Genomic DNA, 26,546 nt, shown 5'->3' on the forward strand with positions numbered 1-26,546 from the left:
GTGACAAGGAGGAACTGATTAGATTTTGGTGAAGATCCGAATACGGATCCGATAAATTTTTTAAAGTGATTTTTCACCATTGAGAGATAGGGCTAAACTGATATACAATACCTAGTCAAAAGTATGTGGACACCTGCTCGTCCAACATCTCATTCCAAAAGAATGGACATTAATATGGAGTTGGTCCCCCCCCCCCCCCTTTGCTGCTATAACAGCCTCCACTCTTCTGGGAAGGCTTTCCACTAGATGTTGAAACATTGCTGTGGGGATTTGCTTCCATTCAGCCACATGAGCATTCGTGAGGTCGGGACTGATGATGGGTGATTAGGTCTGGCTCAGTCGGCACTCCTATTCATCCCAATGGTGTTCGATGGGGTTGAGGTCAGGGCTCTGTGCAGGACAATCAAGTTCTTCCACACCGATCTCGACAAACCATTTTTGCATGGACCTCGCTTTGTGCACAGGGGCATAATCATGCTGAAACAGGAAAGGGCCTTCCCCAAAATGTTGCCACAAAGTTGGAAGAACAGAATCATCTAGAATGTCATTGTATGCTGTAGCATTAAGGTTTCCCTTCACTGGAACTAAGGGGCCTCACACGAACCATGAAAACAATCCCAGACAATTATTCCTCCTCCACCAAACTTTACAGTTGACACAATGCATTTGGGCAGGTAGTGTTCTTTTGGCATCCGCCAAACCCAGATTCGGCCGTGGGACTGCCAGATGGTGAAGCGTGATTCATCACTCCAGAGAACACGATTCCACCGCTCCAGAATCCAATGGCGGTGAACTTTACAACACTTCAGCCAACGCTTGGTATTGCGCATGGTGATCTTAGGCTTGTGTGCGGCTGCTCGGCCATGGAAACGCATTTCATGAAGCTCTTGACGAACAGTGCTTGTGCTGATGTTGCTTTCAGAGTCAGTTTGGAACTCGGTAGTGAGTGTTGCAACCGACGACAGATGATTTTTCCACGCGACGCGCTTTAGCACTTGGCCGTCCCGTTCTGTGAGTTTATGGCCCACCACTTCGCGGCTGAGCTGTTGTTGCTCCAAGACGTTTCCACTTCACAATAACAGCACTTACAGTTGACTGTGGCAGCTCTCGCAGGGCAGAAATTTGATGAACTGACTTGTTTGAAAGGTGGCATCCTTTGACGGTGCCACGTTGAAAGTCACTGAGCTCTTCAGTATGGACCATTCGACTGCCAATGTTTGTCTATGGAGATTGCATGGCTGTGTGCTTGATTTTATACACCTGTCAGCAATGGGTGTGGCTGAAATAGCCGAATCCACTAATTACAAGGGGTGTCCACATACGTTTGGCCACATCGTGTGTATCACGATATCTCAAAAAGTTGTGGAATGATTCGGATGAAAATGTGGACAGGTTGAGAGTGTGATAATAATGAAGTGATTCGATTTTGGTGAAGATCCAAATCCGGATCTGGGTACGAGAATTATTTAATCTTAAAGTGATTCTTCACCGTTGAGAGATAGGACCAAAAACGATAGAGTACTGCATAGCATGATATTTCAAAAATGTGTTTGGCCCGATATGTTCTCACGGATCAGAATTGCGTGGTGGAGATGTGCGCTCTACCGAGTGCTCTTCTACTCGTAGTTTACGATTGCTATTATAAGGGGGGTGGACATTTTTCCAACCAATATATTGTAGTTTTGGAATTTTTATTGATTTGTAGAATTTGTTTTCTACTTTGAAGTTGTGGGTTACGATGTTTAAATAAAAGTGGAAAAAGTCTGTTTTAATGCAATTTCATTCTCGGCTATAAGGCAACAACATAAGGTGAAAATTTTGAAAGGGGGCGTAGACTTTCTAGAGGCATTGTATACAGTGGATATATTATGTATTGTGACTGTTGTGAGCCACTGGGGATGACAAAGCGCATCCACATCGATTAAAGCTAGTTGTTCCTTAGTATTCTGTTTAGCAATTAAGAAACCGTCGGATCCCGACAATGGCGGTTCAACTATTAGCAGACCCCATGTCTTCGCGGTTCATAAAATGTCATCTGCTTCTACTTTTGCGATCCTGTCCTTTGCATACTTGCGGGTTTTTTTTCTTCACTTTTTCTCAGGTGTTTCTGTGGGTTTTCGCGTTTTCGCAGTTTTTCATGGTTTTTCACAGGTGTATTTGTGTTTTTTTTCACATTTTTGCAGTTTTTCACGGTTGTATTCACGGTTTTTCTGACTTGCTTCTATACTTGCGGCCCTGTGCTTCAAGTATTCGTAGTTTTTCACGGGATTTTTGATTTTCCCTTGTGAATCATGAACTGCTGGGAACCTATCCCCCTTTTTCACATTGAAACAATGCCCCAACATTTGCAGATTTGGCATCGGCAGCATTTTTCAGGAGCATACCACCCGCGAATGTCTGACAGTACATCATATTTATGTGGATAGATATGCGTAGCGGATGAGAGTTAGCTTAAGTACATGCTCTTTTCCTTTCTACAGAGACATTGCAGAAGTAAATAGACACCATGATTTTCAACGAATTTATTTATTTAAAATTTGAAGAACATTTGATCCATTTTAATACATACACAAGTATTTTCTAGATTTGCTATTTGTGGATTTCAATGCTTTTACTCTTTCAGGCATAGAACTAACGAGTTCTGAAATTTTATCTTGTGGGATTTCTGCCCAGGCTTCCCACAAAAGGTTTAGCAATTCTGCCCGTGATGTTGGTTTCCTGGAATTTTGCACAGCTCAATCCAATATGGCCCAGAGGTGTTTAATGGGACTCATCTCAAAAGACGGCCTTGACCGTAGAAGTCGCTTTATCCTATTTCTGTCCTGCCATTATTTGGTCTTTTTTGCAGTGTGGCATGGAGCTCCATCTTCCAGGAACAGAGTGTTGTTTTTGACCATCTGACCAGACAGGGAGACGTCCATCCTCATGGATAGATATGTGTATCCGAGAGTTGATGTTGCCAACACACTCCACAAGCTCTGACTGACCAGCACTCCAGATTGCTCCCCACACAATCACTGAAAAACCACCGTGTTTGACAGTTGGCTGCAATCAGTTCAAAGAGAACTCTTGATTGGGAAGTCTCCAGACCATACGTGTCCACTGACAGAATATTGAGCAAATTGGGACTCATCTGAAAAAATGACAGTTTACCAAAACTCCAAGGGTCTGGTGGCCATCTCGTCAGCCCACTTCTTTCTCCTTTGAATGTTGGCTGGTCTTAGAAGAGGTTTTCTCCGAGCTGCTCTCCTATAGCCCAGTTGATGAAGGTACCGCACAGCAGTTCTTGAGCTAACTTGGACCTCCTCTGCAACATATGCTGCTTTGCAATGGGGAGTTTTCTCAATGGACCACTTGACAGCTCGAAGACACCTTTTTAAGGGCCCAGGTCGACCAGAATGGGAAGCTGTGGATTCCTTGCTTTCGCTTGAAAATTGCACAATCACCCGATTGACCATAGAAAGCGGAATGCCAAGGTCCTGAGCTATCTGATGCAGGTTGACTCCACCTTTCGATTGGCCAACTATTTGTCCTCTTTGAAAATCACAAAGGTTGTGTGCTCCCTGGGTTCGAGGCATAGTTAATTGTCATAAAAGACCCAGGAATTCATTTCTGCAAAGAAATAGTCGAATATTAGTACAAATCACGGAGTAAAACTGTGTTATACAGATGAAATGAATAAATTTAAGGTGTTTATTTACTTCTGTCATATCTCTGTACATCCTGGACCTTCCCATTTCCCGCCAGCAAAACACACACACACACACACACACACACACACACACACACACACACACACACACACACACACACACACACACACACACACACACACACACACACACACACACACACACACACATACATACATACACACACACACACACACACACACACACACACACACACACACACACACACACACACACATCATGCCATCCCCACATCCTTCACCTGAGCAGAGAATTTGGTGCAATTGGCTTGAAAGGGAGGGGGTCAGGGAACCTCATGGTCAATCTCCTACAAGAGAAGACCATCTATCAAAAGTAACAGGTAAGCGCCAAGTTCCTGCCCATCCCCCTTCCCAGAAAACCCTCTTCACTAATCGGACTTCTTTGCTGGGCAGAGGGACAGGATCCGGCCAGTCACCAACAGGGGGGGGGGGGAGGTTATATATATATATATATATATATATATATATATATATATATATATATATATATATATATATATATATATATATATAGATACATACATACATATATGTGTCATTACGTATTCGCCTCTGGCGGGAGTCATGAGGGGAGTTCTCGAAGCCGAAGTTCTCAGTCCTGGCCTGCGATCCTGAAGCCGAAGATCCGTGGATAACTCCCCGTTGTGACAGGCTGCTAAACAATCACAGACACCACCTGAGACGCTTAATTGAGGTAGGGTCCAGCGTCCAAATCCTGCTCTACCTTCCCAACAAATTGTCACCCCAGATAAGGACTATGCCTCCCAATGCTCCACTGCCATTAATCAAAATGGCCAAATAATAACGTAAGTGGAACATTGACTAATGGCTGACGATTACGAAATCGCGGTGCACAATTCCCTGTCACTAGTCACACACTTTGTTCGAACCAATGGAAAAGGACAATCGGGCAGTTTGGGAAATTATTTATTGAGTTCCACAAGAAGCACATATTTACAAGCAGTATTACAGTTGGAAAGCTCTTACCCCTAGCACAGAAGCAGTCTTTGTCAGTCACTTAATTACAGGTTCTACAACATCGGAGCCTCAATCATCCGGGTAAAAGAGATAAGGAAGAGGAACAGAGCGAAGGAGAGAAAAGTTTGAGGCATAGGTTCGGCTTCTCGCTTACCGGAGGTAAAGAAATGAATGGGATGGGAGGGGAAGAAAGAAGAGGTGGGTAAAGAGTGTAATGCAAAGTGTAAGGAAAGGAGCAGGAGGTGAATGTTTGTCATGTTTAGAGGAAAACGTGAAGTGCAGGTGAAGAAGCCAGCCCTGAAAAGGACAAGGTTTTTTGTTTTATTGATGCTGCATGTGATCAAAGGGAACAAATAGATTTAGGGAAAGTAAGAGATAGATAGCGTACGTAAGTCAGTGTGCATGTGCAAATGTGCTTGGAAGGTCTCCACTGGCCAGGCTCGTTCCCTGCCTTGAACCTCACTCGCTCACATGCTCCACCAGCCTTCCTGTTACCAGCTTGTCGTCTCCAGTCTCAGACGCGCCAACTACTGCCCTTCTCTGCTGAGATCTCCTGACTTATAAAGCCCAAGGAGGGGTGTGGCTTGGGGACTGAGCAGCCTCCGAGCTGTGCTCCCGAACGTTGCCTTCGTGTCTCGGAGGTTTGTCCCGTGGCCGTTGGAATTTGCCAGAGTTCTATCTTCTCATTGGCCCACCCTGTATCTAAGCGCCATTTATTGGTTCCTGTGGCACCGCTGTCAATGAGATAGAGGGGCATCGGTGGTTGGAGCCTTTTTGGTGGAGTTCCCCCCCCCCCACCCTTCGCTGTTTGTGTCTATGATCCTTTGTGCTGCCTTGACTGTTAGTTTTGTCATGCTGAGTGTAATGTTGAGCGTTGTAAAGCATGTATGGATGGGCTGCAGAGGTGTAGAGAGAAGAGAAGAGAAGAGAATAATCATAAAGAGGTTCGAATATTCAACACAAACACAATGCATTTTCCCTTTCAACTGATACAAGGGGAGAGGTAATTTATCTACACAATATACTACAGAGGTAACTACACGAGGGATTCCTTATTTGCCGGATTAGGGACCGAAAGAGGCCGTCACCGAGCTTACCTCTGCTTTCCTGCTGACGGAGTTCTGTTGCAGTCTACACTAGAACGATGAAGTGAAAGGAAATGTGTGCAGCACTTCACCAACAGTATGTGGTTCAGACCATGGATCAGAAGATGTATGCTGTTGCTCAGCAAGTGAAATGGACCTTGCCTGATCAACTTGATGGCAATGCCATTCGAATGGGAGGGTTCCAAACGTTGTCCTGCTTCATTGAATGAATAAGGAAATTTTGGGGCGATGCTGGATTGCTGGACTTCCTTGTTGACTGTGATGTTTACACCGCTTCCACTGCAGACCATAATATGCTTGCTGGCAAACAGTTCAATTGAGCTGTAAGATGCCTAACTCTTGGCCATGTTGTCCTTAGGCTATTCTGAAAAAAGAATTTCATCGCCAAGTCTGACATATTAGGTTTCTTGGTCTTATTTTGTAGGTTTGTACAGTCCAAAAAAATATTAGACCGGGGAACCTTCTCAAAAAGTGTCCAAACTATGAGAAAAATGGCATTTTCCAAAATGGCCGCCATCAATTTTCACGAAATTCATTTTCAAATTATCTCAACTTCGAAACCTGCTAGAAATAAAATTTATGTATCTAAATTTAGGTTTTTGGTGTCAAGGAATTCAATTAACTACATATCAACTACATTTGCTCATTTGTTTATGAAAAAAAAAACAAAATGGCCACCATTTTAGTGCCAAACACGCATATTTTGCGACACGTATGTCGATCCAAAGCGATTTTGAAAGATAGTGTGTAAACATATTATATTTTATATACTATTTTTATATTTGCAGGTATGGCGAACATAAGATGGGATGAGTGTGTCTGCCACGGGTACAGTTCTGCACCAGAGAAGGAACAAACATTCACAGAAGGAGCCTGGACAAAACTATGTGATTCTGCAAAGCGACGAAAAGACCATGTGTATGATCAACTACGTCCGTACATTGAAGGAACTCATCCATTACCAGTTGAAGTATGCAGTATCATCCGTCACCAGCATTGCTACAAGTCATACACATTAGAGAAGGGGATTTCAATAGTCTAAAGGAAAAGAGCTGCCGATGCGACTACCGCAGATGATGGCCAAGGATGCTCGCCGCAAAAAAGACTCACGCTCTTCTGCACCCCATACGGACTTAGATAAATGCATTATTTGTCAACAACAATTCGTGAAATACACACAAGATCGTCGCAAACTACACCCAGCAAAACCATTCACACTTCAGACTACAGTAGAGAAGTTGAGAGAAGCTGCCCAAACAAAAGGAGACACGCGGATTCTGTATCAGTTAGGTGGTGGTGCGCGTGGTGGCGATGATGCGATTGCTGGTGATGTTCTAAAAGATGACTCCTGTTATAACAAGTACATCAAAGTTGTCAGGAGTCAAGTGACGAATTTGATGACAAGTGGTTCTGGTGAAGCTACTGAAGCATTTCATGACATTGTTTCTTTGATACAGAAGAATGTAGTTGAAGATGTGGTCGTGTGGGACATGGGTACAGTGCGCAGTTTGTACGCTGCATCTCTCAATAAACACCAAGTTGATTCAGATCAACATCCAAACTTGATCAAACGCATTAAGGAAAAGCTAGTGAAGCACTTCAAAGATCAACTGGTTTTCCATAACCAGCCCCAGAAGAATGCGCCACAACTTCTCTTCAATTCCGGGCTTGATGTCGGAAAATTGGTGCACGATTTCCGCGCAGTGACAACGGTGTTACAAGAAGAACAATTCGAGAAGGAAATCACTTCATCAACAATTGATGTCCCAACACACATGCACGATGCCTTCATGCTTGCTTTGCAAATTCATCGTGAACTAAAGAATGTGGCGAAAACAGAATGGCCACCAACACCAGACGACTGTACACGTGCCAAAGCAAAGTCCATGCCGCCACCTGTACTCTTTAATATGATATCCTGGATCTTGTCCGGTCGTGGTGAATATACAGAAGAGTACACTGATGTTGATGAAACCCATGAGACGAAAGTCATGTCCAAATGCCAGGACATTCTGTATGCTGCTAAGAATGGCCGTGTGCTAACTCCAAAACATGTGGCTCTCGCAATGGCAATCCGCAGAGTCACTGGTAGAACAGACCTTGTAACTATGCTCAATGGCTATGGCCACACAGTTCCTTCGAGTAAACTGCGGGAGATCGAAACAGCTATTGGTGAACTTCGTCAGCATGATGGAGAAGAGAAACTACCTGCGAATATTGTAAAAAATGTTCCAGTGTCTTTTGTATTTGACAACAATGACTTCAGTGAAGAGACACCGTCCGGTCACGGCACAACTTATTGTACCAACGGAATCATCTTGCAAGCCAGAGTTCTCACGGCCAAGTCTGAACCGAAGAGCCAAGGTCAAAATAGCACAGGGGTTGAGAGGCCTACACACATGAAAAAACCAAGGTTCTTACCATTTGTTGAGAGGGCCCTACTTGATTACCCAAGTGCACCTCGATGTGGGCCAGACCGTGTCGTTGACGCAGCTACCATTGTTACAACTGCCACCATGTCGCTTGACGGGACACATGACTTGGATATGGCATGGCTGTTAGCACGTCTTCAACCAGACTTGTCGACCCTTGACGAGATATATCATCAGGTATGTAACTGGATCATACATTTCAAGTTTGAAACAAAGTCCTCAATAATATCGTCTTAATAATGTACACTCGTTATGTCCATTGTATAGCATAGCATCCCATATATGTAGATTTCCTGTGTTTCTTTCTGTTAAAAGGTAGTACCTGGCTGGACCCGAACCAACCAGATGTTACAGAGCAGTGATGATGTTTGTCTACCTCACAATGTTGGGTACATGCCGGTCATCAGAGTCGCCCAATGACCTGGCCACTGTTCTGACAGTCCTCTCTAATGCCATGGACGTGGCTGACACAGTGGACTACACGTATGAGACATCTACTAGGGAAGGACAACCGTCTGTGATTGTGACCATTGACCAGGCTGTGTATGCCAGAGCAGTAGAGGTAAGCAACAATCCACACCTGAAAGATGATCTTCACCGGATAGTTCTACGACTCGGAGCATTCCATACCGGTCTGAAACACATGGATGTGATTGGCTGGGGCTATGGAAGTGCTGGACTGCGTGATATCCTTGTAGAATCTGGCGTTGTTGTTGAAGGCAGCGTTGATCAAGTGCTGAGTGGTAGACACTACAATCGAGGCATCAAAGCATTGAAGACAGTGTATGAAGCTTTGTGGCATCTTCGATGGGAGGCCTATTTGAGGTGGCGGAATGACGAGGATTTACCAGAATCCCCTGAACTTCAGTTGTCGGTGTCACAGTTCTGGGCAGAACTGTCACTAGTATCAGTTGAGGATCTGATTTCATCGGCAGATTTCTCCAATCTGAAGGAAGAATTTGATCGCTTCACCGAGTCATGTGATCCAAATTCCCAGTTCTGGTCCGAGTTCATTGACATGGTCGGACTTCTCCTGTGCTTCCTTCGTTCAACCAGGACAGGCAACTGGCTTATGCATCTGGAATGCCTGTAAGAAATGATGCCGTGGATGGTAGCCTATGACCGCACTAACTACAGCCGCTACCTGCCAGTGTACATACTGCAGATGAAATGCCTGCCAGAAACACATCCAGATGCCTACGAAGAATTCCGAGCTGGAAACTTTGCAGTTCAGCATAAAGAAGGCAATGCATTCAGCAGAATCGCCCATGACCAGACGAAAGAAGTTACGATCAACAGAGACACAAAGACCAGTGGAGGTTTGATAGGAAAAACCCTACATCACGAGAGCGTCAACCAATAGATATGGACTGCGGCTGACAAGGCACAGTTCTACCGATGTAGTCAGGATTTGAGTGGTATGAGTAGAGCTGGAGTTGAGACGCACATAGATGGCTCAACAGCCCGAGTCAAGCATGATGAAGAGGTCGTACAAAAGGTGATGGCAACTGTTAAAAATCTAGTAGACCCCTTCACTCCCAGGAGGTGATCACCCATGTGGCCTCGGGAAAACATGCAACACCTGGAATCGAGACGGATCTCCTGACTGCAGGACAAGTGGGACTGAAGGAAGTTCATACATTTGCTAATGATCGACTTAACCCAGATGGTGATGTAGACTTCCACTATCCTCTGCCTAAGATAAAACTGAGAACATTTGCATCATTCACTCAGAAAACTAAGGAAGTCACAAAGAAAGATTATCACCAAGAAACAACAGCCGTCTTCGCACAACTGTATGATTGTGGACAGAGAGGTAAAGTGAACCGTGACGAATTGTTGTCATATGAACTGACGAGTATTCCCAGATCTCTGGCAGACCCAGACGGTGCCAAGCTAAGTGCAGTGAAAGCAGATCTGCTGCACATACTGAGAGATGAAGCAGAAACTGTACCACTCCCTCTGCCACCCAACACAACACATAGTCGACGCTATGGCTGTACTGCAGTCATTGGATCCAAAGAACACGTACGATCATCTGGCACTGCAGGTTTTCAAGTTGCTGCTTAAAGGAACAGGGAATGCAGCCATTGTTCACTGGGTTGTGGATACATATCCAATGGTCTCCATAAAGCATGCCGAGCATGCACGGAGAGATGACGTCGTAGGTGTACTGCACTACAGCATCAAGTCTGGGAACCCACCAGTCCCCAAGCAGTACAAGAAAGCTCTACGATGTGGACCCGACAAGGAAGAGCTCCTCACTTTCCTGCTGAAGATGTGGACAGATGATGGAGATGGTGAATTTGTTACACTGCTAGCTAACAGAACAGTGTACGTTACATCGGGCAAGACATGCGTCCGCTTAGCCAGAAGTGATGCAGGATGTAATGCTAGCGTGCCACAAGATGACCTCACGTGTGACCATGAAGAGGCCGACACCCGTCTTCTCCTGCATGCGAAGCATGCCAGCTTAGAGAGCGATACACCAATCCCGATCAGGTCACCTGATACAGATGTCTTGGTGCTGTCGGTTTTCCCCTGTTCCAAAGAACAACTACCAGTGTTCTTCGGAGTACAAAAGAACAAGGCGTGGTCGTACATCAATGTGACGAGTATTGTTGAAAATCTAGGTCCTGATGTATGTGCTGGTCTACCTAGAATGCATGCATTCAGTGAATGTGATTCCACAAGTAGATTCGCTGGACATGGAAAGAAATCATCACTGAACCTTCTGGAAGGAAATGACAAATTCTGCCAGGCCATGAAGACACTTGGAGAGAACTTTGATCCAGATGATGAAACACTGAAGCAGACAGAGAAGGTGATATGTCACCTGTACCATTCATCGCAACGTAGCAACACAAACGATGCACGCAGTGAAAAATGGAATAGACACACAACAGATATCACCAAGCTACCTCCATGCCATGACAGCGCAATTATGCATATCCGCCGAGCGAACTATCAGACTGCTATCTGGAAGAGAAGCCTGGAAAGAGAAATGGAAGCCCCTTCCCCGCATGGCCACGGTTGGGCTGTACATAGAGGCGACATATCCATAGTTTGGATGTCCCAACTACGTGCATCTAGTAAAGTGCTGGATCTCGTCAAGTGTTCTTGCAAATCTTCCACTCCGTGCAGCACAAAGAGATGTCGATGTAGACAACAGGGACGTGCGTGTATGGTAGTATGCATGTGTAGCGACGACTGCTGCAACACAGAAGATGTTGCCACAAGTGACGACAGTGACACTGAATGAATGCATTATTTAGACATTGGAAGAATGTATGTACATATACTACAGAACACTTACACTAAATGAGTGCATGTTCCGGTACACAGATGATTTTGTATGATTACCTGCCGGTGGGCTAGTGTATATATGATTGCGAGTTATTTGTCTGTAATGAATAATAAATACTTTTTTGTTGAATTAGTCTTTGTCATATTTACATAAAACATTCAAGAAAACAATCAGTGATTGTAACGGGATTTATACAATATGGAATATGCCAATCTGGAATTTAACGGCAATACGAAAATGAATACAAACAGCATTGTATCACTATCCCAGAATATCCATTATGAAATGGTATTTGGCATTTAAATACCTCCATTTTGACTTATTTGACAAAAATAAATGAATATAGGTCGTTGAAATGTATGTAATTGGATTCCTTGACCCCAAAAACCTAAGTTTTGATAACTAAATTTTTATTTCCAGGAGGTTTAGAAAAGTTGAGATAACTTAAAAATTAATTTCGTGAAAATTGATGGCGGCCATTTTGGAAAATGCCATTTTTCTCATAGTTTGGACACTTTTTGAGAAGGTTCTCCAGTCTAATATTTTTCCTACTATATAAACCTACAAAATGAGATCAACAAACCTAATATGCCAGATTTGGCCACGAAAACTCATTTTAAGCCTCTCCTGAAAAATATCCTCAGGACTAATGAGGCTTTGTATGCTCTGAAGCTTTCTGATTTGTTGCGTGGCGTGAGAAGAGTGAAGGAGCACAAGTAGTTTCACCAATTGTCTGGGAAAGTTGACAGATACACAGCAAGTATACACATGTGGATTGGAGGACCCCAACATCATGCAGGAACCCGGTGATACCCTAACACAGCACTAACTGCCGCAGCAGGACGAAATCCAGGCATGGGGATATGCCCCCAGTCACCTACATTCAAGTTTTGGGATCAATTACAGCAGGCTCTACAGATCCTTCTTCAAAATATTTGCGCAGAGCGAGAATGTGACTGGGGGTCTTCACCTGCAGATGGAGCAAGCCATGATTCCCCGCGTTTCTTTGCTGCAAATAGATTCAAATTTGCCAGATGGTCTCCAGTATACATCCATGATATGCTGAACCTTTCACAGGAAGTTCAAAGTGCCTACGAAGCTGGAGAATTTGCAGTGCGTCACATTCCAGGTGGTTTCAACCACCTGGAATGTGACAGAGCAACATGGTTGGGGGAAAAAAACACAACATGATAAACTTGTGCCTGTGTACTTCAAGGGACCAATGGCATCTGAGCTCCGAGAAGGACTCATCCGTTCCTCTTCCTGGAGGAATAGATGTATCATCAGTTGTGGATGTAGTCAGAGCAGCCTGTCTTGCACAGAACTGTTCACGTGCCGTGGAAATGACGACCGTACGTGGAAACCCACACTCGACTGATGTGGAACAAGAACATCTGGATGAAAATGAAGATGCTGATGATGATGGATGACTAGTGGTGACGTCAGTTGTATATTGTCTGACGGAATGAGTAACTTGACTCACCAGTATGCTATCTTCTGTCAAACTCTTTTGCCCTATACAGTTATCAGCATATTGATCGATTTGCCAGTTCGTGTAAACAACAAGTAAACGAGAACTACATGTCTTTTATATGGATTCCTTGACCCACCCCAACCACCCCAACCACCCCAACCACCCCAAAATGTCACCTTAGACACCAAGATCATGTTTCTCTGAAGCCGAGAAGCTGAGATAAGACGTGTAATGGTGTTTTATGACAAATTTGACAAATCATGATTGGGGTGAGTCGGTGACCTTGTTTGACCCTCGCTCCACGAACACTGCCAACGTGACAGCTCGATGTTATAGCTCACTTTCATAGAACACACTGAGATTTCAAATGGTATTGTGTGTGTGTGTGTGTGTGTGTGTGTGTGTGTGTGTGTGTGTGTGTGTGTGTGTGTGTGTGTCAACTAATTTGGGAATAATGAACTTTTTGGGGAATTCTCGCTCGCCATGATGATGATGAGGATGTTGTTGCTTTGTGTGCAGCCTGTGGCTGCTGGTTGCATCATTTTCTGGGAGCACAGCTGTGCCGTTGATGCAATTACCAGGACACTGGTACTCATTTCACCAACCTCCGAAGGACGACAGGCTGAGTCAACCCCACCTGGTTTTAATTCATCGCATGACAGGGGCGCGAACTCAAGAACTCGAGGATCTTTAGCCAGCCACGTCAACGGTGAAGCCAACACCAGGCTAGCCAGAAGTCATCGTCATCGTCATCGTCATCGTCATCGTCATCGTCATCGTCATCGTCATCGTCATAAAGGTATTAAAGGTTTACGAAAATCGAACTGTATTAAATAGTTCAGTTGAATACAACCGATCGTGCCACGTGGTTCTCCTACGTGATCGGTCGCCGTCTCCGTGTTTGAATTGTGACGTCACGTAATAATCACGGATGAGGGTAAACGCGTCGTCTATGAGTAAATGACATTCCCTGCTGCCATTGTTATAATCTGTATGCGGATGAGGGCGTTCCCAGAGGCCAGATCGCTAACTCTGGGAATTCCCTCTCCTTGCCCTCCTCGTCCCTCGTCCCTCCTCCCTCGTCATAACCAAGCGGGCGGCCAGATCGACAGGCTGTTTGTTGTGCGATCGGATAATGTTCACCCGGATCAGGCTTTCCCAGTCACCCTCTCGTGAGACGCTCTTTGCGGAAACGCGCGATGAACCCCAGGTGTCGTGGCTCTGTGTGCACCTGTGTTTGCTGAATTGGTCTAGTGACGATCTCCCGTCTGCTTCGTGATTGCTGGACCGCTTCACCTGCTTTCTGGTCCGTGTTCGAGTCCGAAGCATGCTTTTGAGGTGAGAGTCGTCAAGCTGCATTCAATCCGTTTACACGGACAGGTGTGTTACCCGAAATGTGGCCCATGTTGTCCTTTTGGTATTTAAACTGAAAAACCTGTTCAGTGAGTTAACCAACCATACTCCTACTTATCCTACTCCTAATACTCCTACTACTATGCCTACTCCTGCTACTACCACTCCTACTCCTACTCCACAAAGCTGAGGACGTGGCTGTACCACTGATGTAGTACCCCCTATTACCAGTGTGTCCACTGGTACTCATTTCGCCGACCTCGCAAGGGTGGATCCAGGAATTTCAAGACAGGGGAAGAGGTAGGGGTGAGTGTGGTCGTGGGGTTTGAGGGTCCCAGGAAAATTTTGAGAAATTGATCATCAGAAACAGCATTTCCTGCGATCTTGGACGTTTTCTGCAGTTTGTTTCGTTCTTCCCTGACCCAACACTTCAGCAGATTCGTGATGACCAATGGGCCAAAGTGGCTAACTTGTCCAGCCGACCCTTGGTTTAAAAAGGCCTGTGCACACCTGTAGTGTGAGATGAGAGCGTTGACCGACTGCGTGAAGCCCGGCACCGCCGTGCGTCGAGGTTGCGAAGCTTCGGGTAGGGCGTTCTCCCCACAAAACAGATGAGATAGGACGTTTATGACTTGGGAATTGTGCTATTTTGGAAGAGACGGCGCTTGTGTTTCGGAATGAAAATGTCACACATCATGTGGGGATATGGGGAAAGTCATGGTGTACGTTCATGAGGGCCAGAGATGCCATCCGACTTTCTCCCATGGAATCTCTTAGGTCGGTCTTCAGGTTCCGCAGGCAAGAAAATGAGCGGTCAGCCTCGCAGGGGCCTCGACAAGGAGGGTGTATCCAACATGGAGTAGGACATTGATCGATGGGAATTGGTCTCCTTGTTCGAGTACACAGGAATGATCCTGCAGGCCTACCTTGTTGTTCCTCGTCTGCACTTATTTTACAATCCAACCCATACACGTCATACCTAGTTACTCTCCGATGATTGGCACATGCAAAACACAAACATTCCTGGTTATATTTCAGTTGAAGGGGCCCAAACCATCCGACATCTATAGGTTGTAAGATATGGGAACGGTGCGAAGGAAGAGCCAACAGAACAATGTTGTTTTCCTTGGCCCAGTTGATCAGGTCAATAGCTCAGTGGTTTCTGTGACCATCATACAGGCCAAGTATTGTATTTGAAGCATCTCGACCATTTTACGTGTTTAATGAAATTGTCCTGCACATAGTCTCTAAAAACCTGGGAATTTGAACATCCCGTCTCTGCCAGGATTCCATCAGCACCAACAGTTTTCCCCTACATTAAGTTTGGCACCAAGCCTGGTGTGGCTCGTTGGTTGGGGTGGCTGGCTTTGGATTGTAGGGTCCTGAGTTAGAGCTTGTTGGCTGCTGAATTAACACCTGGTGGGGTTTACTCAGCCTGTCCTCCTGTGGTCGGTGAAATGAGTACCAGTATACTGGTAGAGGGGCACAGCATCAGCAGCACAGCTGTGCTTCCAAGAAATGATAGCTCCCCGGTAGCCAAGCTGCCATGCGCAAGAACAGAACAGTCTCGTACCTTTTGCTGTCAGGGGAAAAAACAAAGAAAGGTGGTATTTCATTTTCATTGTGCATTAACCACTCCACTAATGGTAACGGTCTTGCTTCTTTCAGACATGGCAGCTGGTGGTTGATATCCTCTACCTGCAACAACATTCGGCGGCTTGTGTTCTGTATTGATGCCCTTCACATCTACATTATAGATAAGCCGTGGTTTGTTCTTTCAATTGTATTTGGTTAGAATTTGGTCCCGCTCCTTGAAGCAGTTTGTAACTGATTCCTTCTGATGCGAAACGTGCTCCAACAGCTCAGATAAATCGTGGTTTTACCACATGCAGCTCAGATAAACTTGATGCTTTTGTCCCGCACGGCTCAGGCCATCTGTCCATGAAGTTGTCGAACCACTGCATGCCACTTGTCATCTTCCTGGCACTTCCCATCTTCCTGGCACTTCCCATCTTCCTGGCACTTCCCATCTTCCTGGCACTTCCCAAGGTGAACAGTGTAATAAGGAGCCATGGTCAATACGTCAGTCCTTGTGTAGCCATATCCGACCGCACCAAGATATTTAATATGTGCTACCAGCTCAGACTCATTTCGCTGTGATGTTCAGGACCAGATCTGGTACAATTAACAAAACCTCTGCAATCATCTCGAAGGGTCGTCAATGGTACTGCATACTGTCTCGAATCTAGATGCTCTACAAACAGCAATACCATCCTCCTTTACTGCTTGGTGTGCTCTTATGAGTGCAGAAGGTGAGTATGAGCGTCTTCGTGCCCGTTTTGAGTATGCGGTAAGCTGAAAATACAAATATAAACAAACAACGGTTAAAGCCCTGTCACACCTTGACGATTTAGCCAGCGTATGCCTGACGTATGCAAAATTTGGCTAAAACGCTGGCACACGTCGAATACGTTATGGGTAAGTTTGTATACGTTAAGAGTACGCTGGCATACGTCGTAGTATGCCGAGGTGTTTGACAAATTTTCCATGCTTGAAATTTTTCGACGTATGCCAGCGTATGACTCACACGTTCCGCATAACGCTGGCCATAAGTTGTAGGCACGTTACGCGATCGTTGACACACATCGACACACATTACTTGTAAGTTACTCATAAGTCGAAACACGTCGAGGTAATGTTTAGCGAACCCGAAACTTATTTCTAACATATGAGTAACGAGTTGTAGGCACGTTACGCGATCGTTGACGCACGTTGACACACGCTACTTGTACGTTACTCATAAGTCAAAACACGTCAAGGTAATGGTTAGCGTCAGTGTTCCAGACTCCCTGGTTTTTTTTTTTCTTTTCTTTTTTTCTTTGGTATGACGGTGATGTTGACACTACGATTTCTAATGCGGTTATAAGATAATATTGTGACGTCCACGGGACTTGAACAGTCCCGCCAACGTAGAATGAGCCAAAACGATGGAGGCGGTTTATTTATTTATAACCCAAACATGGCGGTTCTAATCGCTCTACCGCAAACGGGACGAGGAAGGTGGCACGAGTCACTTTTCACTGAGTTGATGATGTTTATTTGTTTTTACTATTAACCAGAAATAACAAGACTCGGCTAGAAAAGGGATCCGGGGAGATTCGACGGGATGGTGTGGGATCGGACGTGGGGAAAAACACAGACAATTCCAATGAATATACAGATTTCAAACCCTCTAAGGCGCCAAGCACGCACACACACAAACACACACACAAAACGTAGCTATTTCTGGTGGTCAGGCTGGACCGTGGTGTGGACGCAACTGTCCCTGGATTGGCGTCGGACGAGCTGGCCTTGCTCTCGTCAGGGGGGGGGGGGCAGGAGAAACCGTGGTGCTGTCGCCCTCCTGGTCTTGGCCCAAGTCCGCTCACAGCCGCCAGGGAACCAGTTCTGGCGCCAAGTTGTGAGCAGGAGAGGGAGGCAGGTCCGCCCGCCGTTCGACCCCGTACTCCGAATCAGCAGAACCCCAGAGCCAACCAAGGTGAGGCACGAGGCTCAGCAAGGCTCCAAGACACGATGAAGAACACGATCAAATCAGCACAACAACAAGCACGCTCTCCGCGCAACAGCCTCCACACCAAAAAAACACGATCTTTTTGTCCCGATCTTCTTCCTCTTCCTTTTCGACCCCGAACAGAACCTTTTTATCCTCCCGTCCTCATCACTTCTAATCGAGCTGTTTATTGGCCCACCACCGTCGCATTCTGCCAATCGTGATCACGGGGCGGAGCCATCCGCTGCACTGTCCTGTGACGTCACGGCCAGCCTCCAGGGACTACTAAAAGGGGTTTACACAGACACACTTACCCTATCCCGTGTCCCTATCTAATTACGTGACAATTATCATTTCCCCCTTGAAGAAATGAACATTTACTAGACAACTTATCACCACTGAATTGCTACTTATTACATCGAGATCCTGGTAAACTCGAACAGCATGGCATACCTAATTAAACATCCTAATTACCCTTTGAATGCATACCCCCCCCCCCCTCAAACTTAACAATATAATTTGTAGGCTGCCGCTCAACGATTTAAATCATAACCGCACTAGAAATCGAAGTGTCAACATTACCGTCATACCGAAGAAAAAAAAAAAAACCAGGGAGTCTGGAACACTGACGCTAAACATTACCTTGACGTGTTTCGACTTATGAGTATCGTGTGCCGACATGTGTCAACGATCGCGTAGCATGCCTACAACTTCCGCCAGCGTATGCGGAACGTGTGTCATACGTCGAGTACGTCGATAAATTTTCAACATGCTGAAAAATTCTCGATGTACTCGGCGTATGACGATGTATGCCAGAAAACTACGACGTACGATGTGCTCTTAACGTATACAAAACGTACCCATAACGTATTCGACGTGTGCTAGCTTGATTCGGCAAATTTTTCATACGTCGGCATACGCTGGCTAAAACGTCAAGTGTGACACAGCGGCTTCACACTTCGATGTCTAGTGCGGTTATGATTTGAATCGTCGAGCCGCAGCCTTTGAATAGCCGATGCCACGTGATAGTCGGCGATACGCTGCCGCGCGCTATGCATAAGTTAGACTATCGTTGGGCATAGGTTGTGAACGCCGACAACACGCTCAGCATTCGTTGGTATAAGTTATCTATATGTGATTAAAACGTTCTGTGTACGTTACTAATACATTATGCATACGTCCAACACATTATTATGCGCCCAAAAACTTAAAAAAAACATCAATAGTTCAGCGTACGCCAGCGTTTTACATACATTTTGATACCTTGCCATACGCTGGCTAAAACGTCAAGGTGTGACAGCCCCTTTACATCAAATTCAGGTTTATATATACATGGTACTTTTGGGCTTCCATAGATTAAAAAATTTGACAGAGTCGTGTCACTTTGTCATAGATGGCAAGTGACCCGGATTTCATGGGTTTGACCCGTTTTGTTCCTGAAAACCCACAGACCCATTCTTTTGTCGTCAAAATCGGTATTTGATGGAAAGTTCGATCAATTTTAAATACTCAAAGTTTCACTTCCATTCCACTCGCAAGGATTGACACAGATTGACAGACCTGGGATGCGTTCAGTTATCAAGTTTCTTGTTGAGTGCTCACCAAGTGGCTGAAGCACTCAAGCAAGCATTCCATTCGACACTGTTGATAAGGAACGGCTGGCTTGGCAAACTATAACAAGCTTATTGATAATATTGAACACACCCCTGGAGTTATCAAGCAGTTGGTGTTTCATTGGAGTGCTTGCTTGAGTGCTTAAGCCACTTGGTGAGCACTTTCCAAGCTGCTTGATTGTTCATTTTTGGAAAAAGTAACCGTGCTTTCAATCTCACATTGTACGTTTCCACCTTTGTTGGGTCCCGCAGTGCTGTTCGGTGGTTGCCTTGGGAGGTGTCTCCCAATCACTCACTCTGTCTGTCCCCTCCTCACCCCCCCCTCCAAATAAAATGCAGCACTCTCCTCCCACATCCCTGTCGCTCTCTCTCTCTCTCTCTCTCTCTCTCTGTCTCTCTGTCTCTGTCTCTCTCTCTCTCTCTCTCTCTCTCTCTCTCTCTCTCTCTCTCTCTCTCTCCTCTCTCACACCCTCCCTCCCACAATGTATCATAATGTTTTATGAGGCATCGCTCTCCCCACCTCCACCCCTTTAATCGCTCTCCCCACCTCCACCCCCTTCCTCGCTCTTTCCCCTTCTTTCACCCACTCCTCGCCTCCCCTCTCTCTCTCCCTCCCCTCTCTCTCCCTCCCCTCCCCTCTCTCCCTCCCCTCCCTTCCTCCCCTCCCTCCCCTCCCCCCTCTCTCTCCCTCCCCTCTCTCTCCCCGACGGAGACAGCATTGACCAAGTTTGTATGCTCTCAGCACCATTGGGTGGATGAGTCCACTAATGCGAGCAACCAGGGGTGTTGACAATGGCATGTTTATCCTGTACCAGGATCAGGATATGCGTGTCATTGTCAACACAACACCTCCCCCCCCCCCCCCCGGGTCAAGCGTGTTAGTGCCTCGTCCACCCAACAGGGCTGAGCGTGTGATAGTACTTACAGATTACTCACAACGACCTCACAGTGCACACACACACACACACACACACACACACACACACACACACACACACACACACACACACACACACACACACACACACACACACACACACACACACACACACACACACCAAGGCTCACAACAATGTGGTGAGCCAGAAATCAATTGAGGTACTGTATATGCTGGCAAAATGGAAAGAAGTTTTTATTTTTATTTTTTCCATAATTTGGAGATAATTATGGTGAAAATAATATGTAGAAAAGTGAAACCGAAACATGTGCAAAGTCTGAAGGGGATGTGGGGTGCACATCCCTGCACCCCCACCTCCCCACCCCACCCCGGATCCACCCTTGTATGAGCAGGTGCTTGATCAGCAATCAGAGAGAGTTCTTTAAGTCTTTTGTTGTGCAGCAGCACAGCCCTTTCTCTCAGGTACTTTTGCAAGTATTTTCAGATTTAAATCTCACACCTCCTTTCTGAAAGGACCATCTGGAACCCCCCCCCCCATCTACTTTCTCAACAATCCTCTTGAAGTCCTTCTCATTCAAGCTTCTGGATCTCACTAACTGCCATGATCTTTCCTGGGAAAGCCACATTTCCAAGCTGGCCTCCAAAGCCAGTCACCGACTGGGCATCCTCCTTCGTGCGAAGTCCTTCCTTGGCACTCCTGAGCTCCTGACCACATACAAAGCTTTCACCTGCAGCCTGATGGAGTACTGCTTTCCCCTCTGGGGTGGTGCTCCCGCCTCTCACCTAGCTCGACTTCATGCTGCAGAAACCAAGGCTTTTAGGATCATTGGAATCTCCTGTGATGAAGTTGAGTCTTTGTATGTGGATTTTGCATCTCATCTCAGATTGTTTCTCACTCGATCACCGGAGGTAGGTTGGTAGTTTTTCTGTCTTCTACCGTCTCCTCTCTGACCTTGCCCCCCCCCCCCCGCGCTGTCTGTGATCTGCCTGCCGTGTATTTCTGTAAGGTGTTCAAGGTCTGCCAAAAACCCCCTTCTGGTGAAATTGCCAAAATCAAGAATCACTGCTCACCTTCACTCTTTCATTCCTCTTTTTTTTTCCCGCCTTTGGAACAAACTCCCACCCTCTCTTCAATCGCACTCTTCCCTCTAGGTTTTCAAAACAGCTGTTAACCACCATCTTATATCTTCCCCCATCCAAAATCTTGATCTTTTCTACTCCCATTAATCCACTCCAAACTCACCTCCTTCAAATTCCCTGTTTTCCTTCCTGGAAGTCCCTGCAGTACCATCTTGTTTCCCCTATGTACTCCACCCCATCCCTCTTCCTTCCACAGATATCCTATTGTCTCTGTTTCCCACTATTTTTGTGCTCCCCTCTCCCGCCACTCTTGTCTCCTGCCTTGTTATATTATGTTTCTGTGTATTTGCTCTTCCACAAGCCTCAACTTGCAATGCAAAAAAAAAAAAAAAAACCAAAGAAAAACAAGCTTGGTGAGCCGTTATCGTTACGATCCTTATCCCCGACACATAATGCATTTTATTTTTTTTTATCAAAAGTGTCGTATTTCCTGCCCGAACCTAAAAGGTACAGCTGCACCCTCGGCCAATGATGCTATCCCACAGCCTTGTGTTGCTAACGAAGAAGAAGAAGAAGAAGAAGAAGAAGAATAAGAAGAAGGACAGGACCTATCCTCCACTTCTGTATGGATGATGATGATAACCTGCAATGTGTTTGCTCAACTCAAGGTTGTTACTGCATTTTGAGAAAGTAGCTGTATTTGTTGTACATCACCCTTATTTAGGTTTTGTTTTGTTTTTTTGTCCTTCATTACTTCCACAATTTGGGAGGATAGCTGGGAGGTATGTGCACTTGCCTCTTGGCGGTCCAGCCTGGGATCGAATCTTGACCCTCATTTGGCTCGAAGTGATTTTTTTGATTTTTTTTTTTTGTGGTATCAACTCCAGCCAAGCTGGAAGAAAATAATGGCTGCGGTAAACTACTTTGTGACTATATACAGTGCCAAACGTTTGATAGCGTATGAGGGCAATGCCATGGCAGCTGCAGATTGTGGATCATTTCGAAAAGCAAACCGAGTTGGCCCCAATTGTCATGTTGATCCTTGTTGTGCTTTTACAAAGTTTGACCTTTTTAATAATCATATCTTAAAAATCCTCGCTCCAGGAAAGTTTTACAATGACCTAACATCCCGTTGCCTCTCGTAAACCTCACGATGTTCCAATGTCGACTTTCATATCCGTTTCGGTCTTGCATGAGTCAAATTAGATAATTTAGGGAAAACTGACTTCTCACTCGGACACCATCTTGTTTTTTGTATCACATTGTTTGTACATACGATCTTCTAATTTCAATCCCTTTTAAGGTTATTTCGCAGTTCTTATTACCTTTACGGATTTAAGAAAATGAGCAAAATGATTCGTTTCTTGCAGGGTCGGTGGCTTGGTCTTATCCGACAACAACTCATCATCTGTCATGCAACCCACTATACTACCATCCAAATCCGCCACCCTGCATGTGGACGGCAGCACACGACCCTCAACTTTAGGCATGTTGTTGGACGGATATCCTCTGGAAGAGATACGACTTATAAAATCTGGGTCCTGGATCACGTATACAGCTCGGCATCCTTATTTGGGGAGTATTGCTTTGAAGATCCTGCAAGTTGACAATGGCATGGATGCATTGTAAGTCTTGATCAAAATATTTTTCTTGACAGCAATATCCAGGAATGCTCTTTTGAACAAGTTATCCTTGTTCATAAATGAATGTCAGTATAGCATAGGATCAGAAGCTCTTGTGGAGGATGTTCACCAATAAGACGTTGACACCGATGTTGGTATTCGACTTCATTTCTTGCTTTGTGTTTATAGAGTGTGCCATTTTACTGGCCAGGCAAAGCAAGAAACTACAGGCAGAAGCTGAAAGACTGCGAACACTACAATGTCCCTGTGTCCTTCCATTGTTGAATGTGAAAATGGAGCCTCGTCGCCTGTCTCTCATTAGCAAGTACATGTCCAATGGGTCTCTTCACTCACTGTTGTATGAGGTTTGTGACATTCAAACTCTGTTAATATTTTGATAAATTGAATTTCCAATGAAAACATCAATGTGTGTTTGTGTGACATCGATATGTCTATACAGTGCCTATAGAAAGTTTACACCCTCTTTCATAATTTTCACCTTTTGTTGCTTTATAGCCTGGAATTAAATTGCATTAAACCAGGCTTTTTCCACCTTTATTTATACATCGTAAACCACAACTTCCAAGTGAAAAACGAATTCGACAAATTTCAGAAAATTAAATCAAAATACAAAACTAGAATATTGTTGCGAATTCGCGCCCGCCGGCGTGCGATCGGCCACGTGACTCGAATCGCGGCACGTCGCCCACCGGACGGACAATTCAGTCGTGACCCTCCGGGAACTATCGCCCGGAGCCAGTCACGGGTGGGCCTTTCGACCTCACCACAATCGTGCCAATCAGCCAGCCGCGTAGGATAGGGTTGTTCGCCAAACTCGACCTACCTAAGTAACCACGCGGATGGTAAACCGGGCGATCGTACCTCGCCGCAGGTCGACTCCGGACACGAGCCGCTTGGGCGGCCCGTTCCGTACTATCGGGATAACCGAGCGGTGTTATCGTCGGCCTCGACAGTTCCGATTAATTATCGGGCGTTTTAAGCCCACTACGAACCCTTTACGTGAAGCAAGATGGAGATTCAAACGAAGGAAAGGACGCAGCGAAACGGGGAACAATTCAACATAACGCACATTTATTACCCAGCCCACGAAAAGCACACATATACAGTCAAACAGTCAGAATGCACATATATCAATTTAAAACAAAAACAACAATGCAGAGCTACGACCGAATACGCGAACACATGGCAACATTTATACAGCTTTACTTCACAGACGGCGCCGACACACATTTACTCAAAAGCAAAGGAAAGAAGCCACCCTCATAGGCAAGGGGGCAGACGGGCCTGTAGGCCAATATTTGCGCGGGACCTGCAGGAGCGGCCAGGTCCGCGAGACCGGGGGGGGGGGGGTCCTACCCGCGTCCTCGTGACGAGCCGCAAATGTGGCTGCCCGGCGGTGCCCCGACTTCGTGCTCCTTCGCGGGTTTCGTTGGCACCGCTTGGAGTGGGGTGGGAACGGGGCCCCCTGTTTGCACTATCTCAGCGCGGGGGAAAGGGGGGAATTGTTGATGCCGTGGGGGAGGAGAATGGCTAGCTGGCTTGGGTCCCGCGACGAGCGATCCCACCGCGACCTCGTCGCCGACCGCCGTCTTCCCTGCCTCAGACCCGAGCTCCTTGGCCTCCTCCCACAATTCTTCTCAGCCGACTGCAGAAACCACCTCGACGCCTTCGCCTCCCGACTCCACTCCGCTCTCTAACCCGACTTGACTGCCAAAACTCTCTGCTTCTCTGCCGTGCGCTCGGCATTTTATAGGCCGGCAGGAGAACCCATATGCAAATTTCTGGATCAGGATGAGCTCGGGGGCGGAGCCACGCTCGCCGATTGGACGGAGAAAAAGGGGCGTGAATCTCCCCTGATCCTAGAATTTGCATATCTCGATTCCACACAGACGCGCCTGGAGGCGGGGCCAAGCCGCCCCGCGCTTGCTAATTGGACGGATCAGAAGTGGGCGTGTAGCATTCCTGATCCGAATTTTCCCTCGGAAAGGCCGCTATTTGCACTTGTGGCTCGTGCGTTTTGCTGAACGAGCCCAAGACAGCCCGACGCTCAGTGCTCACAGCTGATGCGGGAATGGCCGTAGATGGAGAGAGGTGAGGGTGGAGGAGGGTTTTTGGTGGTGGTTTGATGGTTATGGCGGTTGATTCAAAATAAAGATAGAACAGAAAAACGCTATCTCAAAGCGTTGCAGCCCGAATGAATCACATAAATTCCCTCTAAACAACGGGTTTGGGGCTAACTACACATGTACTTAGAGTTATCTCACCTACGGGACCTGAATGGTGGTTTGCCAATTTCCACAGCCGTAACAACATCATTGTTGGATAAGTGTCCACCCCACCGAGTTAATACTTGGTTGTTGCACCTTTGACAGCAATTACAGCTGTGAGTCTGTTGGGATAGGTCTCCACCAACTTTTCACATCTTGATTGGGCAATATTTGCCAATTCTTCTGCACAAAACTGTTCAAGCTCAGTCAAGTTGCATGGGTAGTGTTGATGGACAGTGATCTTCAAGTCATGCCACAGATTTTCGATTGGATTTAGGTCGGGGCTCTGACTGGGCCATTCAAGAACATTTATCTTTTTGTTCCTGAGCCACTCCAGTGGAGCTTTGACTGTGTGCTCCAGGTCATTGTCGTCATGCTGAAAGGTGAACTTCCATCCCAATTTCAGCTTTCTTGCAGAGGGCAACAGGTTTTCCTCTAGGATTTTTCTGCATTTTGCTCCATCCATTTTCCCTTCTTCTTTCCTGACAAGTGCCCCAGTCTCTGCCGTTGAGAAACACCCCCATAACATGATACTGCCACCATCATGCTTCACAGTTGGGATGGTGTTCTTTGGGTGATGTGCTGTGTTGGGTTTGTTCCAAATGCAACATTTTGCATTTAGGCCAAAAAGTTCCATCTTTGTTTTGTCAGACCACAAAACGTTTTGGCACCTGGCTTCAGAATCTCTGGAGTGGTGTTTTGGATACCTCAAATAGGACTGAAGGTTGTTTTTTGAGTAATGGCTTTATTCTTACCACCTTACCAAACAGGCCAGACTTGTAGAGTGCTTGGGATATTGTGTTCACATGCATATAGTGACCAGTCTTTGCCATAAAGGCATGTAGCTCTTTCAAAGTTGCCATTGGCCTCTTGGTGGCCTCTCTGATCAGTCTCTTCCTTCGATGATCATCCAGTTTGGAGGGATGGCCTTATCGCGGCAATGTCTTGGTGGTACCATACACCTTCCACTTCTTAATGATTGGGTTGACTGCTCCAAGGGATACTCAAGGCTTTTGAAATATTTTTACACCAATCCCCTGATCTGTGCCTTTCTACAACTTTATCCCGGAGGTCCTTTGAAAGCTCCTTGGTGTTCATGGTTGAGTCTTTGC

The 26,546-nt window shown here is 46.0% G+C and overlaps 2 protein-coding genes across 7 annotated transcripts in view; both read left to right on the forward strand.

Moving 5' to 3' along the window:
- The first annotated feature begins 6,603 nt into the window (after positions 1-6,603).
- On the forward strand, positions 6,604-8,669 carry LOC147022912 (uncharacterized). Its single transcript, XM_085887148.1, has 2 exons — positions 6,604-8,426; positions 8,565-8,669. Exons 1-2 carry the CDS (start codon positions 6,876-6,878, stop codon positions 8,667-8,669), a joined length of 1,656 nt encoding a protein of 551 aa, XP_085743274.1. The 5' UTR covers positions 6,604-6,875.
- Positions 8,670-14,010: 5,341 nt separating this feature from the next.
- The window catches only part of LOC147022913 (receptor-interacting serine/threonine-protein kinase 2-like), a 66,018-nt gene continuing 53,482 nt past the window's right edge, over positions 14,011-26,546 (forward strand). The window contains exons 1-4 of one of the 6 annotated variants that reach the window (XM_085887873.1): positions 14,011-14,368; positions 16,052-16,150; positions 22,895-23,149; positions 23,358-23,511. In XM_085887873.1, the coding sequence (XP_085743999.1) occupies positions 14,358-14,368; positions 16,052-16,150; positions 22,895-23,149; positions 23,358-23,511 (519 nt within the window). In that variant the 5' untranslated portion in view covers positions 14,011-14,357. Of the gene's footprint in view, positions 14,369-16,051; positions 16,151-16,174; positions 16,433-16,504; positions 16,696-21,433; positions 22,193-22,894; positions 23,150-23,335; positions 23,512-26,546 lie in introns of those variants that run through there. The other 5 variants (XM_085887875.1, XM_085887876.1, XM_085887877.1 and 2 more) reach the window with 5 other exon arrangements.

The sequence above is a fragment of the Eptatretus burgeri genome, chromosome 7 (genome assembly GCF_056783735.1).
Source record: "Eptatretus burgeri isolate ZD-2024b chromosome 7, Ebu_testis_v1, whole genome shotgun sequence".
Classification (NCBI taxonomy): domain Eukaryota; kingdom Metazoa; phylum Chordata; class Myxini; order Myxiniformes; family Myxinidae; genus Eptatretus; species Eptatretus burgeri.

Excerpts from the sequence above, each read along its gene's own strand:
- LOC147022912 (XM_085887148.1), top strand. The coding sequence starts at position 6,876 with ATGCGACTACCGCAGATGATGGCCAAGGATGCTCGCCGCAAAAAAGAC. Across the intron at positions 8,427-8,564 it reads TTGACGAGATATATCATCAG|GTAGTACCTGGCTGGACCCG; the intron begins GTATGTAACTGG and ends TTCTGTTAAAAG.